We start from the raw sequence: 13,009 nt of genomic DNA on the forward strand, positions 1-13,009 counted from the left end.
ATAATTTTCAACTTTAGGAAAATGCTTGTTTCCTAAGGTTAAGTTATGCACAAATCAGAACACAAGTTGGAAAAAATACAGTCCATGAGATGGCACCACACTGAGCTGCTAGGAAGGCCTGCTATCTGCTCCAGTGAGTCATGCCCCAGCATTAAGAGAGACACCAATGGAAATGGAAGGGAGACCCTCATTGTTATACAAAATTACATATAAGAGGAAGTGAGGGGAAAGGGAAAAAAAACAAAGGGGAGAAATGAATTACAGTAGATGGGGTAGAGAGAGAAGATGGGAGGGGAGAGGAGGGGAGGGGGGATAGTAGAGAATAGGAAAGGCAGCAGTACACAACAGACACTAGTATGGCAATATGGAAAACAGTGGATGTGTAACCGATGTGATTCTGCAATCTGTATACGGGGTAAAAATGGGAGTTCATAACCCACTTGAATCAAATGTATGAAATATGATATGTCAAGAATTATGTAATGTTTTGAACAACCAATAATAAAAATTAAAAAAAAAAGAGAGAGACACCAAGTTCTTGGGCCAGATGCTAACTGCCACCATGCAATCCTTATAGCCACCCCAAGGACTGCCTGATGGCACATTGCCAGCTGCCCTGACATTACCACTTTGATCTTCCTGGGAAGCCACCACTGCTCAGGGAATTGCCTCTCAAACTGCTACTAAGGAGGGCCCATACCTTATCCTGCATGCTGAATAGTTAAATTATTTAAAACTTTTGTTTGATTATCCCCCCTTTCACAAAAGAGACTTCTAGGATCAATCCCATTATACCTCACACCCCCATTTCCGTTATGACTTACCATGATCTGATGGATGCTTATCCTCTTACACCTTTATCAAATACCTAATTGCACCCAATTGTCTAACCTCTTCATCTTCTCCAGTTCACCATCTTTCATGAGCAAAATCCCTTATTATCTCCACTAGTATTCTGAAAGTTCTCTTCCCTTTCTTGATCTAACTGAAACTTGGCTGGCCCTGTAGAACAAGTTTAAACTTTGATAACTAAAATTTTTCCAGAGGCCATTGATTTAGATCAGGCTCTTGCACTAAGCACCAACACACCAATCCTATATGGAGTTTTATCACAGATGTGTTTTCTCTTTGTATTGGGAGAGGGTTGGTTCAGTTGTCCTATTCTGGGGAATTACCATCCTGAGGATAGGGCCAAGCCCATAGGTTCAGAACAGAAAACACTGTAGAGACTCAGCCCTTTACTGCTCACATCCCTGTTTAATGTGCATGGCAGACCTGAGGGTGCTCCAAAAAGACCGTGACTTTGCTTGAGGCTTTCTCTGGCCACAAGGCTTGTTTGCCCACATGGAATAGGCCAAAGGTGCCAGTAATTTATTTTATATTGCCACAGTCTGGCTGGGCACAAATGCCGCAGTCTGGCTGGGCACACAATCAGGAGCCACCACACAGCTTGTAGATTCAAACAGCAACTCTTTATTCCCGAACTCACACCAGCCGTCTACAATCACGTTCTCGGGAAATCCACGTTCTCTGCCCAAATCCACGTTCTCTCCCAAATTCTCCTCTCTGGGCATCTGTCTTCCAAAATATACTCTCTATCCCGTGAGAACTCAAGGGGAACTTAGGCAGCAGGATACGCCCTATTCCCAGCAGGAATAATCTTAAACCTTAAACCTGGAACCTAAACTGGGAACGCCCTAAACCCGATTATGTTAAACCAGGAACACCCTAATCCGCCCTGGTCCTTGAGCAAGGTCGACTACATTCAATGTCACTGCAAAATGTCAGCAACATGGGGTACACTGGCAAGGAAATTGTCATACCTACTTGGCTAATGGCTCCCAGCATTATATACCTATAAGCATCCTTTACAGGCAAGAACCCGGGAATCAGCATCCCAGCCTCTGTGCAGTTCAGGTGGGCCACCTCCAGAGCAGGTACTCCGCACAGTCTCCTTGGGCTCCCCATTGGGAAAGAGCTCCAGGTGCCCAGAGTCGCCTGCTCATTAACACACCCTGAGTGGGTTTTCTTCCTCTCATTGTACTTCCTGCGCACTTTCTGTTGACAGAGCATGGAGCCTTCTTGGGCCGGACGCTAGGCCAAGCTTTGTGCTCCCTTCTGATGGCCCTGAGGGACTTTGATAAAGCCAGAAGCACCACATGGAGCAATGCCTCTGCATTCTCCTTGTATCTCAGCCTTCTAATCTGCAAAGAAATGACCTTCGTCTGGATTGAAGATATTTGCAGCTGCAATAATGTGTAATTCTTTCTTTGAAGAAACAAGATATTTTCCTATTGCTGAATGTGCAGAGCTGGGTCACAGTACTATAACCTGGACATATCTGTGCCTGCATTTGATGTCCTGCTGGATCACCTCCTTGCCTCTCTTACTCAACTCCAAATGCTGAGGAGACTGCCGTATCCCAGCACTGCAGCACTGCTAATTTTTTTTTTTGGAAGTACTGGATTGAACTAAGGGGTGCTCTACCACTGAGCTACATCTCAAGATCTTTTTATTTTTTTTTTATTTTAAGACAGGGTTTTGCTAAGTTGTGGAGGCTGAACTTGAGCTCATGATCCTCTTGCCTCAGTCACACTTCTTGGGATTTTAAGCATGTGCTTGGAACACTGCTGAGTATCATCATCATTATTATTTTCTTTTTGAGAGAGAGAGAGAGAATTTTTTAATATTTATTTTTTAGTTTTCGGTGGACACAACATCTTTATTTTATTTTTATGTGGTGCTGAGGATCGAACCCAGCGCCCCGCGCATGCCAGGCAAGCGCGCTACCACTTGAGCCACATCCCCAGCCCCCTGAGTTTTTAAATGTAAGTTTTATTTTAAAAGAATCTCAAACTTGCAGAAATATAATGACAATGTAAAGAGCTTTTCCCTCTGAAACTTCATGGGGGAAAGAACCTTTTCTAGTTTACTAATAAAAGGACACAAAGTCACCTGTTAATTTGGCCTTCTTCCATGAAGAATACCTTCTCAGTCTTTCCTTGATACCTTTGAAAGGTTATTATATTCTAGGATCTCCTTGAATTTGTATTTGTCTAATGCACATATGAGGAAGGCATCCTGGTACAAGTGATATCCCATAACAGAAGCAGGTTCTTGATTCTCTCTTGGTTTGTGTTCCTTGGCCTCAGTAAGTGGACACATTCCACATCTACTGGAAGCCCAGTTTCGGGTTATTTTTCTCTGCAGACCTCCAATTGCTTTGTTCTCCTTCCTGAGAACTAGTTAAGCTTGATAAAAGGAACCTCTGTTTACTGGGTGCTGTGCCAACTGTTTAGTCCCTCCCAACTTCTGAAGTAGTAACAATTAGAACTTTGAGAACTAAGGGACAGAAGTGTCCCTGAAATGAACACATTTATCCATCAGTTTATCATTCAGGGGCATCGTTGAAAGTGTGGGATGGGACAGGGGACGAGAGACCCATGAGACTTGATATGAGTTCCTTGGCCATTTGGATTCCAGGAACGACTATAATTGGCAATTCTGTTTCCTAGCACCCACCTTCCCTTCCAGTAAATTTCCTTGAGCCACTCATAAAAGAATTTTGCCAGATGCCAGAAAGAAAATTCCTGTTTTTTCAAATGATGAAATATGTACATTGATGCTTGATCCTGTTTCTGATTTATGGATGCATTAATCATTTATGGGTGAATGAGTGAAGAAAAGCTGTTTTTTTTTTAAATCCACAACTTTTTTTCAGAGCACTCAAAAGGAAGATATAGCCTAATACTAGATAGCAACTCTATTGTGTTCTCCTTGGTTTCTTCCTTGGCTAAATGATGATGTCAAATGTCATACAAGAATCAGGCACCTGGACAGAGGTATTCTGAGAAGGCTGAACTCTGCCAAAGCTCAGTGGGCAGAGAAACTCCTTCCAGAGAGGCTACCATTAGCCCCTACTGTTCCTGGACAACACAAAGCTTTAGAAAGAGGCAGCTACCCTCAAAACATCTGGGAGACCAGAGTAGACCAAGAAGGTCAGGAACGGGCTGTATTTGGTGAAGGACATTTTTTCCTTTGGTCTCTCCTACCCCTTCACTGCCAGACTGAGCAGCAGAGGACAATGCCAAAAGATGTTATAAGTATCAGCTTGCCCTTCAAACCAGGGGCTTCTCTGTTGTGATTCTGAATTCTCCTGAGCCCTTTTGTGGTAAAATACAAGTAGCATAAAATTTGTCATTTTAATAATTTTTAAGTATAGTTCAGTGGTATTAAACACACTCTCATTGTTGTGCAATCACCTCACCATCCAACTCCAGAACTTTTTCATCATCTCCAGTGGAAACTCTATACCCATTAAACTATAACTCCCCATTTCTCTGCCCCCACATCAGCCCCTGGCAGCCATCATTCTACTCTCTGTGTCTGTGAGTTTAACTGCTCTAGGTACTCATATAAGTTAAAGCGTTAAGTACTTATCTTTTTTGTGACTGGCATATTTTACTTAGTATAAATCCTTTAGGTTCATCCACAATGTAGCATGTATCACAGTTTCCTTCCTTTTTAAGTCTGAATGGTATTCCATTATACATAAATGTTGCATTTTGTTGATACTTTCATCGATTGATAGACATTTGGGCTGCTTGCAACTCTTGGCTATTGTAAATAAAGCTGCTATTAACATAAGTATACAAAAATATTTTCAATTATGAACCTCCCTGACAATGAAGCCAAACCCAGGAGAACTTCTGGGAGTTCCCACAAATCCCCCAGGGACCTTAACCAGGAAGGCCTCTGCTTTGCCCTTGAATCTCCAAAAGATCTAGCCACATAATCCTGTCCCTGGGGTCCTGGACAGTCATTTGATTGACAAAAAATCTTTTGTCAGGACCAACCTCAGAAGCAGTAGCTCAATTCAGCATGCTCTGATCTCCTTGATGCTTAAATCCTCTGACCTTCAGTTGAAGGTCAACTTAAGTTGACCTGAGGACCCAGCCTGGTGTCCATGGTGAGAACTCTGGTTGCAGACACTAATCACTGCTCCTGGGAGAGACATCATGATGATGGACACTTGCCTGATGTGGAACAGTCTTCTCTCTCTCCTGCCTGACTCAGAGAAACATCTGGAGGGGCAGAAAGGAGAGAGTGGGAGGGTACTGGGGGTAATAATGGAGATAAAAGGCTGTGATTTTTCAGGGCATTTTAATTTTTTGCTTTAACTGAGGGGATTAAAAGTAGACAAAAACTTGCACCTGCCAAGAAAGAAAGTCTGGGGTAAGTATCCCATGATTTCAGCTTAAATCATCAAAGGTCAAATCCTAGGAGTAAAAATGAACTAGAAATAGACCACTTTAAGAAGCCCAGCTTTGATGTTTCAAATAAATAAAAGAGAATAATTCAAAAACCTAGAATTCTTTTTAAATTGATTTTTAAAAAATAAATGACAGTGGAATGCATTACAATTCATATTACAATATAGAGCACAATGTTGACACCAATTCGTATTTTCATTCATATTCTTTGGATAATGATGTCCATCACATTCCACCATCATTGCTAACCCCTGCCCCCTCCCTTACCCCTCCCTTCCCCTCCCACCCCTCTGCCCTATCTAGAGTTCGGCTATTCTTCTGATGCTCCCCCTCCCTACCCCACTATGAGTCAGCCTCCTTATATCAGAGAAAATGTTCGGCATTTGTTTTTTTCTGGGATTGGCTAACTTCACTTAGCATTATCTTCTCCAACTCCATTCATTTACCTGAAGATGCCATGATTTTATTCTCTTTTATTGCTGAGTAATATTCCATTGTGTATATATGCCACATTTTTTTTTTATCCATTCATCTACTGAAGGGCATCTAGGTTGGTTGGTTGGTTCTACAGTTTAGCTATTGTGAATTGTGCTGCTATAAACATTGATGTGGCTGTGTCCTTGTAGTATGCTGTTAAAAAAGACCCTATAATTCTATAGCCAGCAAAAATATTCTTCAACTTAAGCGAAAATTAAAGCATTTTCAGAAAATCAACAAGGAGAGAAACCTCAAGAATTTCAAAAGATGCAACTGATTCAGAGTATGTTTTTTGTTCAGAGTAGACCACTACAATGAAAGTATAACTTGAAGACCTCTAGATACTTGTAAATTTAATAGTACATTTTTAATAGTAAATTTTTAAATGACTCATGAATCAAAGAAAAAGTTACAAAGGAAATAAGAAAATTCTTTGAATTCAAATATAATAAACACACAATATATCAAAACATACAGGATGCAGCCAGAGTAGGGCTTAGATTAGTCTTAAATTCATTAGCTATGAATGGGGGGACTCCCATTATCCCAGAAGAGACAAAAAAGAATCTTGGATGAACCTGTCAGACAGGGGCTTTCCTGATAATAATGTTTAGTGAGAAGACAACTTTAGGAAAAAGCTAAAAGATATATCAATAGGATCCAAACAAAAGTAAATACTAAAGAGAGTTTTTTTTTAAAGGGAAAGGGAAATGAACTCAGGAGGAAGCAAAGTAATATTGAAGGAATAATACATGACAGAAGGTTCATAGGTAGGTTAATATGAATGAGTGGTGAATGTATAAAATAAAATAATATTGTTTTATTGGCTTTCAAATGCACTTATGCATGCATAACATTTTAGTCCATGATGGGCCACAAATGCAATAGTGGTACTTTAAGATTATCTAACTTAATGAAATTGTAGCTATTTTGTCTTGTGTAAATACATTCTGATGTTCATGCAATAATGAAATAACCTAACAATGCATTTCTCAGGATGTAATCCCAATGTTAATTGATGCGCAGATGTATTAAGAATTTAAATGCACCATGGCAATAACATAAAAAAATAGAAAAGCACAATTTTAGTCAGGTTTTTCGCTGCTGTGACTGAAAGGCCTGAAAAGAACAGCATAGAGGAGCAAAAGTTTATTCTCAAATATGGTTTCAGAGGTTTCAGTCCATAGATGGCATACTCCATTGCTCTGGGCCCAAGATGAGGCTGATCATCAAGATTGAAGGGTGTGATGGAGGAAAGCAGTCAGATCATGGCAATCAGGAAGCTGAGAGAGTTCTGCTCAACAGGGACAAAATATATACCCCAAAGTCATGACGCCAGTAACATACCTCCTCCAGTCACACTCTATCTGCTTACAGTTACCACCAGTTAATCCATTCGAGTGAACTAATGCACTAATTAGATTAAGGTTCTCATAATCCTATCGTTTCATCTCTTAAGTTTTCTTTCATTGTCACACAATGAGCTTTTGGGGAACAACTCATATCTAAATCATAACAAGAGCAAAGGAGGAATAGTGTCCTAAGGGTCCCCCTACATCCTTGAAGAGGTAAAAGTACTTATTTTTTTTTTTAATTTTTTATTGTGGGTTGTTCAAAACATTACAAATTTCTTGACATATCATATTCCACACTTTGATTCAAGTGGGTTATGAACTCCCACCTTCACCCCATACACAGATTGCAGAATCACATCAGTTACACATCCATTGATTTACATATTGCCATNTTCCTGTTATCCCTAGTTTTTCTAGTATGTTCCTGTTATCCCTAGTTTTTCTAGAGTTTTGAACATAAAGGGATGCTGTACTTTGTCGAATGCTTTTTCCGCATCTATCGAGATGATCATATGGTTCTTATTTTTAAGTCTATTGATGTGGTGAATAACGTTTATTGATTTCCGTATATTGAACCAGCCTTGCATCCCAGGGATGAATCCTACTTGATCATGGTGTACAATTTTTTTGATATGTTTTTGTATCCGATTCGCCAGAATTTTGTTGAGGATTTTTGCATCTAGGTTCATTAGAGATATTGGTCTGTAAAAGTACTTATTAATTGGAGACTCAAGTCAAAGATACTTGTTATGATCACTGTAGTTATGCTCACCAAAGGAAGAGTAAAATAGAGGACAGGGATAACAGACATGAAGGGAAGAAGTGGAATTATAAAAAGATCTTGAATAATTGAAAGCAATACAAGAAAGAAGAAAAGAAGAAATAGTTGGCAAATGAGATGAATAGAAAACAAATAATAATATGGTAGATTTGAACCCAAACATTGCAGTAATAGTAATATTAGTCATAAATTATCAGTGACATGAGTAATTGGAAATGGAACAAATGCTCCAGATAAAAAACTCTTAGCATATTGAAAACGCTTCTGAAAGCCAAGACAGATATTAAGATACCATATTTAGTAGTAAAAATATAGGTTAAGTCATATCATGAAAATACTAATCAAAGCATTGTAGATATACTTAACTTAGATATCAGACAAGTAGACCTCAGAGTTAGAAGCTATACTCCACATTAAAAAAATATTTCTTTTTTTTTCAAACTTTATTTTTATTTATTTGTATGTAGTGTTGAGAATTGAACCCAGTGCCTCACACATGTTAGGCAAGCATTCTACCACGGAGCTACAACCGTAGCCCTAAAGATACATAGTGAGATAATGTTCAGCCACCAAGAGGCTGTGACAGTTCTACTTGTACAAGCACTTAGTGACAGAGTATCAAAATATCAAGAGCAAAATTGTCAGAAAAGAAGGAGAGACAAATTCATAACCAAACCCATAGAGATTTTAAGACTCCTTAGTAACTGGCAGAAAGGAGAACAAAACTAATACCAAAGCTAAACCCTACCAAACAACTCAATAAAACAAAATAAAAATAAATGGTGTGTGTGTCGGGGGGAAGGGAGAGAATACACACACACACACACACACATATGTATATAAAACAAAATGGCTTTTCTATAAAGATATCTAACTATATACCTAAAAATACAGAATATACACTATTTTTAAAAAGCGTAGAGAATATTGTTCATATTCCAAACCAAAAAAAAATCAAAGAAGAGAAGTTAAAGAATGTTCTTTGGACACAATGGACTTCAGTTAAAAGATGATAAAAGATAATTAGAAAATCAACTATGGTCGAGAATAAAACAATACAACTATTATAGCCCACAGGTCAAAAAGGATGTCTGTGGAAATGTTTAGAAGTAAGGGAAAACTAGGAACTGGCACAACAGACAGGGAGGATGGAGCTGGGTGTACCTTCTGGCAGAGGAGAGTCAGGGCATGGGAAGATGGCCTCTCATAGATCCCCACACCCCCAACACTTCATCACTCTTGGCTGCACACCCTGTACTCCTTTGAGCCCGGATGATGGTATGGGCTCTAGTCAAGGTCATGAACAGAACTGACAACCGCTTCAATTCCCCAGGAATGGGCTCATCAGAGTTCCTGGGAGTTCTGTCAACCCTGGCAATCCTTGCCTGCACTGTGCAAGGGCAAGCAAGGCAGGCACTGGGCCTCCAGGAATGGGTCTGCAATAGCTCTAGGAGCTCTCCGGTGGACCTCTTGGGAGCAGTCCTGGAGGTATACAGGCAGCAGGCAGGTATTTTGCATGCATGCTCTTGGGTGCATTCAAGGCTATGTTGCCCCCCCCCCCCCCAAGAAAAATGTGACCTTTGCTCTGCCTTCTGCTTGGTGATTACAGGAGGGAAAAGCATGGGGGTGAAGATGAGGTGATGGACAGAGGTGCTGGTGAGAAGGAGGAAGTCAGAGCCTCTGGTGGGCAGGGCTAATGTGGGCTTCTGAGCGGGGAGGGCGTCACCAGTTACAGCTGTCACCTCCTTCTCCACTCATGTATTCCTAGCCTCCAGTGCTGAGGCTGAGGACAGCCATGTTATGGAAGGTGCCCCTGCTTATGGGACTCATTGTGCTGGGGACCCATATCTGGACCATTAAAAAAGAATTTGTAGACATTAGTAAGAATCTGGATTATTTTGTGGCATCAGTGGAGTTTGCTGTGGCTCAATTCAATGATGACAACGCGGAAGAGAATACATACAGGTTGCTAGAGGTTGGAAGAGCCCCAAAAATGGTGAGTGGCAGTTACTGTGTCTGTACCCAAAGTATTGTCTCCCATTAAAAAACCTGACCAGGTGGAATGTCAGCAGGGACTGACAAGGAGGGTTTCACATCTGCAGCACTCTCCTGTAGCCAAAGGTCTGCAGACCCATCCTCCTGCTCAGGGACACACTTTCCCCTATCTTTCCTGTTCCCTTGATAATGCCTCCTCCTTGGACTGATTTTTAGCTGTAGGCACTTGGATCCACAGGAGCCCTCAGCACCAACCACTCTACCACATCTACTGTTGCTGCCGCTGCTCAGCATTGGAGCTCAAGACTGGCTCAGTGTGTAGAGTCTGAGCAAGGAGGGAGGGGCAGATGTGAGAGAGCCATGTGAGTGCTGTTAGTTTGCACACTAACAGTAACTGGTGGTAACTATTACAGTATTTGGCATGAATGTGTGAGTGTTGTTGATCTGTGTTGGGGCATGAGCATGCGAATGTCTGGTGTGTATTGGGCATGAGTGGATATCCTTGTCATTTGCATTTGCCTTCTTTTCTACTTGGTTCTCTTTTTATTTTATATTCACAAAAAGCAAATATTTAGCTGATCATTTTATCATTTGTTCTTGACAGACATGGACAATGATATTTTTAATGGACTTGGATATGGGCCGCACAATTTGTAAAAAACATGATGAAGACATTGACAATTGTCCTATGCAAGAAGGCGCAGAAGAAAAAAAGGTTTGAGAAAGCATTGTGAATCCCCAGGGAATGCAAAGTAATATCAAGAAGGCCTTTGGATGGAGCCCTAAAGAAAGTTGTTGGGGTAGTCCAGGGACAGAATGAGGGCTCCTGACCCCTCTCCCACCAGCTCTCAGGGCTCCCATACTGGCTGGAAAGGGGGCATCTTAAACAGACAGAGCTTGGTTCCCATCCCTGGGAGCAGCCTTCTGCTCACAGATTTACTGGCTGACCACAGGCAACCTGCAGACATCTGTGAGGCCTTTGTCACAAGATGGAGCCCTTCCTGGGGTCCCAGCCCTGTATCTTTCTGAAACCCCTGAGGTTCAGACAGATAATGTTCTCCCTGTGGTCCTCACTCTTCTTTTGCTCATGTCTGGGGACTGAAGGACTGTTTAGTTATCTATTCACCCACCTTTCCTTCTTGTAACTGGGTTGTAAGGACTATTCCTGGTGGGCTTGAGTTCTGATGTGGCCATCCTATGACTGACATGTGATCCATGGGATGTGGGAGCTTCAGGATGGTTGACTATCAGAGGCATGCCATCAGTGGGGGGTCTCCCCCTCCAACCAGCATCCTTGCAGGCAGCCTCTGGGGTAGGTTTGTGCTGCTACTCTGTTTGATGGTGGCCAGCAGGACCGTCTTTCAGGCTGTCTGCTGGCTCTGTCAGAGCACACAGCATGGGGACAGATCATCTATCGTGATGTGTATTGGGGAGGCTCTGAGTGGACTGGATGCCTCAGAAGGCAAGGTGATGGCCTTCAGGCAGGTGCCCCCTTGATACCCCTTGGGTTCATGTTGGGTGATGGATTTATCAACTTCTGCCCATTTTTCTGGTGGATACTTGAGTTTTATGAGCCTTGTACCAGGTGAATGTTTATACTTTTCTTTTTTTTAAAATTGGCTTTTGGCTTTTAATGCATCTCAAGACCTTATACAAGCTAAATGATCTCCATGCATTACATTTTTCTGATATATGTTACAATTATTATTTCTTCTAGGTGCGCTGTACTTTTCATGTGGATGCCCGACCTTGGTTTTCCCAGTTTACTCTTCTGTACAGCACCTGTACAGGTGGGGAAGGGGCCCCTGGCTTTTCACAGCAGAAATCCCCTCTTTCCCTAGACAGTCTGTAGTCCTAGGCTTGTGCAGTGTCAATGCAATTAAAGGCATCTTTGAGTACATTATGGGTCCCTGAGCAGTTTTGAGCTCTTCTGTATTGCTTGTTTGCCAAGAATGTCACCATTAGCGATAAGCAATGGAGAATCTATTGTAATTATTACATTACCTTGGCTGCAGGTGCCGAGTGTTGAGTAAATCAAACTTCTCAGTTCATGTGAAGCAATTCAGGCTGGGGCCCCACTGGTTGGTTTGTGTACCCACACATTCATTCATTCTCCAATTTATCCATGTTCCTCACCCATCTATTAAAAAGGAATGTTAAAAAAAAATTTGCCAGTGAGCAGCCATCTGTGTTCCCTGTGCTTCCATCTCAGGCATCAGGCTCACAGTGGGTGGCTCTTCTGCAGGGAGGCCAGTCCTATGCTCAGAAGTAGAGGAGGGTATCAACACTGACAGTAGTCTGTCCTTGGGGACATGTCAGGCTTCCTGGCAGGGATAGGAAATAAAACCATTAAATCCAGGATCCTGGTGAGAGGGTTTCAAGCACCTTTTTTAGTCATCAACAGATTGACGAGTAAAAAAATCAGAAGAGACATAAAAAAATTTAAGAATCCATTAAGCAAATTTGATTTCATATTTTGGGACAACTTAGAAAACCAATTTATTTATTTATTATTGCATTATAATTACACATAGTAGTGAGATTTGTTGTTACATAGTCATACATGCACACAATATAGCAATAAGTTTGGCCTATATTTGATTTTGTATTACACAGACCATTCACCCAACAACTGCAGAGTGTGAACCTATAGAAGTTTATCAAAACTGAACATCTTCCGGTTCTTAAACCACATCTTGATGAATTTCAAAGAACACTCTCTGGCCACAGTAAAAATTAGGTAGACATTAAGGAGAGAAATATTTGATGACTTTAACTGCACATCTCTATGTAGTACAAGGGCTAGAGAAGCAATCTCCATGCTATACATATTAAAACCTTCTGAAGTAACAAACGTGTGGATGCTTGTTGATATTGGGCTTTGCGGGACACGTAATAGGTCTGGAAATGCACATGCTGGAGGGTGGACAAGGCAGCCATCAATGACGTAGGTTTCCATTGCAAGAACCAAAGAATTCCCAATTAAACCTGGAGAAAAACAGAAGGAAGGGATTATAATAAGAATGCATGAAAGAGGAAACAAAGGTGGATAGAAAGGATCAAGGATTCCAAGTCAGTTCTTCAGAAGGTCTAATAAAATGATTAACTCTTGGCAAGAGAGATCTAGA

At 41.2% G+C, this 13,009-nt stretch overlaps 1 protein-coding gene across 1 annotated transcript; it reads left to right on the forward strand.

Annotated features, from left to right (window-relative positions):
* Positions 1–9,675: 9,675 nt before the first annotated feature.
* LOC107146971 (cystatin-14-like) lies at positions 9,676–11,785 on the forward strand. The gene is made up of 3 exons (XM_015491373.2): positions 9,676–9,882; positions 10,486–10,596; positions 11,599–11,785. The coding sequence occupies exons 1-3, from the start codon at positions 9,682–9,684 to the stop codon at positions 11,731–11,733; spliced, it is 447 nt and encodes a 148-aa protein (XP_015346859.1). The 5' UTR covers positions 9,676–9,681; the 3' UTR covers positions 11,734–11,785.
* The last annotated feature ends 1,224 nt before the right edge of the window (positions 11,786–13,009 follow it).

This window comes from Marmota marmota, unplaced genomic scaffold (genome assembly GCF_001458135.2).
Source record: "Marmota marmota marmota unplaced genomic scaffold, marMar, whole genome shotgun sequence".
Classification (NCBI taxonomy): domain Eukaryota; kingdom Metazoa; phylum Chordata; class Mammalia; order Rodentia; family Sciuridae; genus Marmota; species Marmota marmota.

Excerpts from the sequence above, each read along its gene's own strand:
- LOC107146971 (XM_015491373.2), top strand. The coding sequence starts at position 9,682 with ATGTTATGGAAGGTGCCCCTGCTTATGGGACTCATTGTGCTGGGGACC. Across the intron at positions 9,883-10,485 it reads TTGGAAGAGCCCCAAAAATG|ACATGGACAATGATATTTTT; the intron begins GTGAGTGGCAGT and ends TGTTCTTGACAG. Across the intron at positions 10,597-11,598 it reads AAGGCGCAGAAGAAAAAAAG|GTGCGCTGTACTTTTCATGT; the intron begins GTTTGAGAAAGC and ends TATTTCTTCTAG.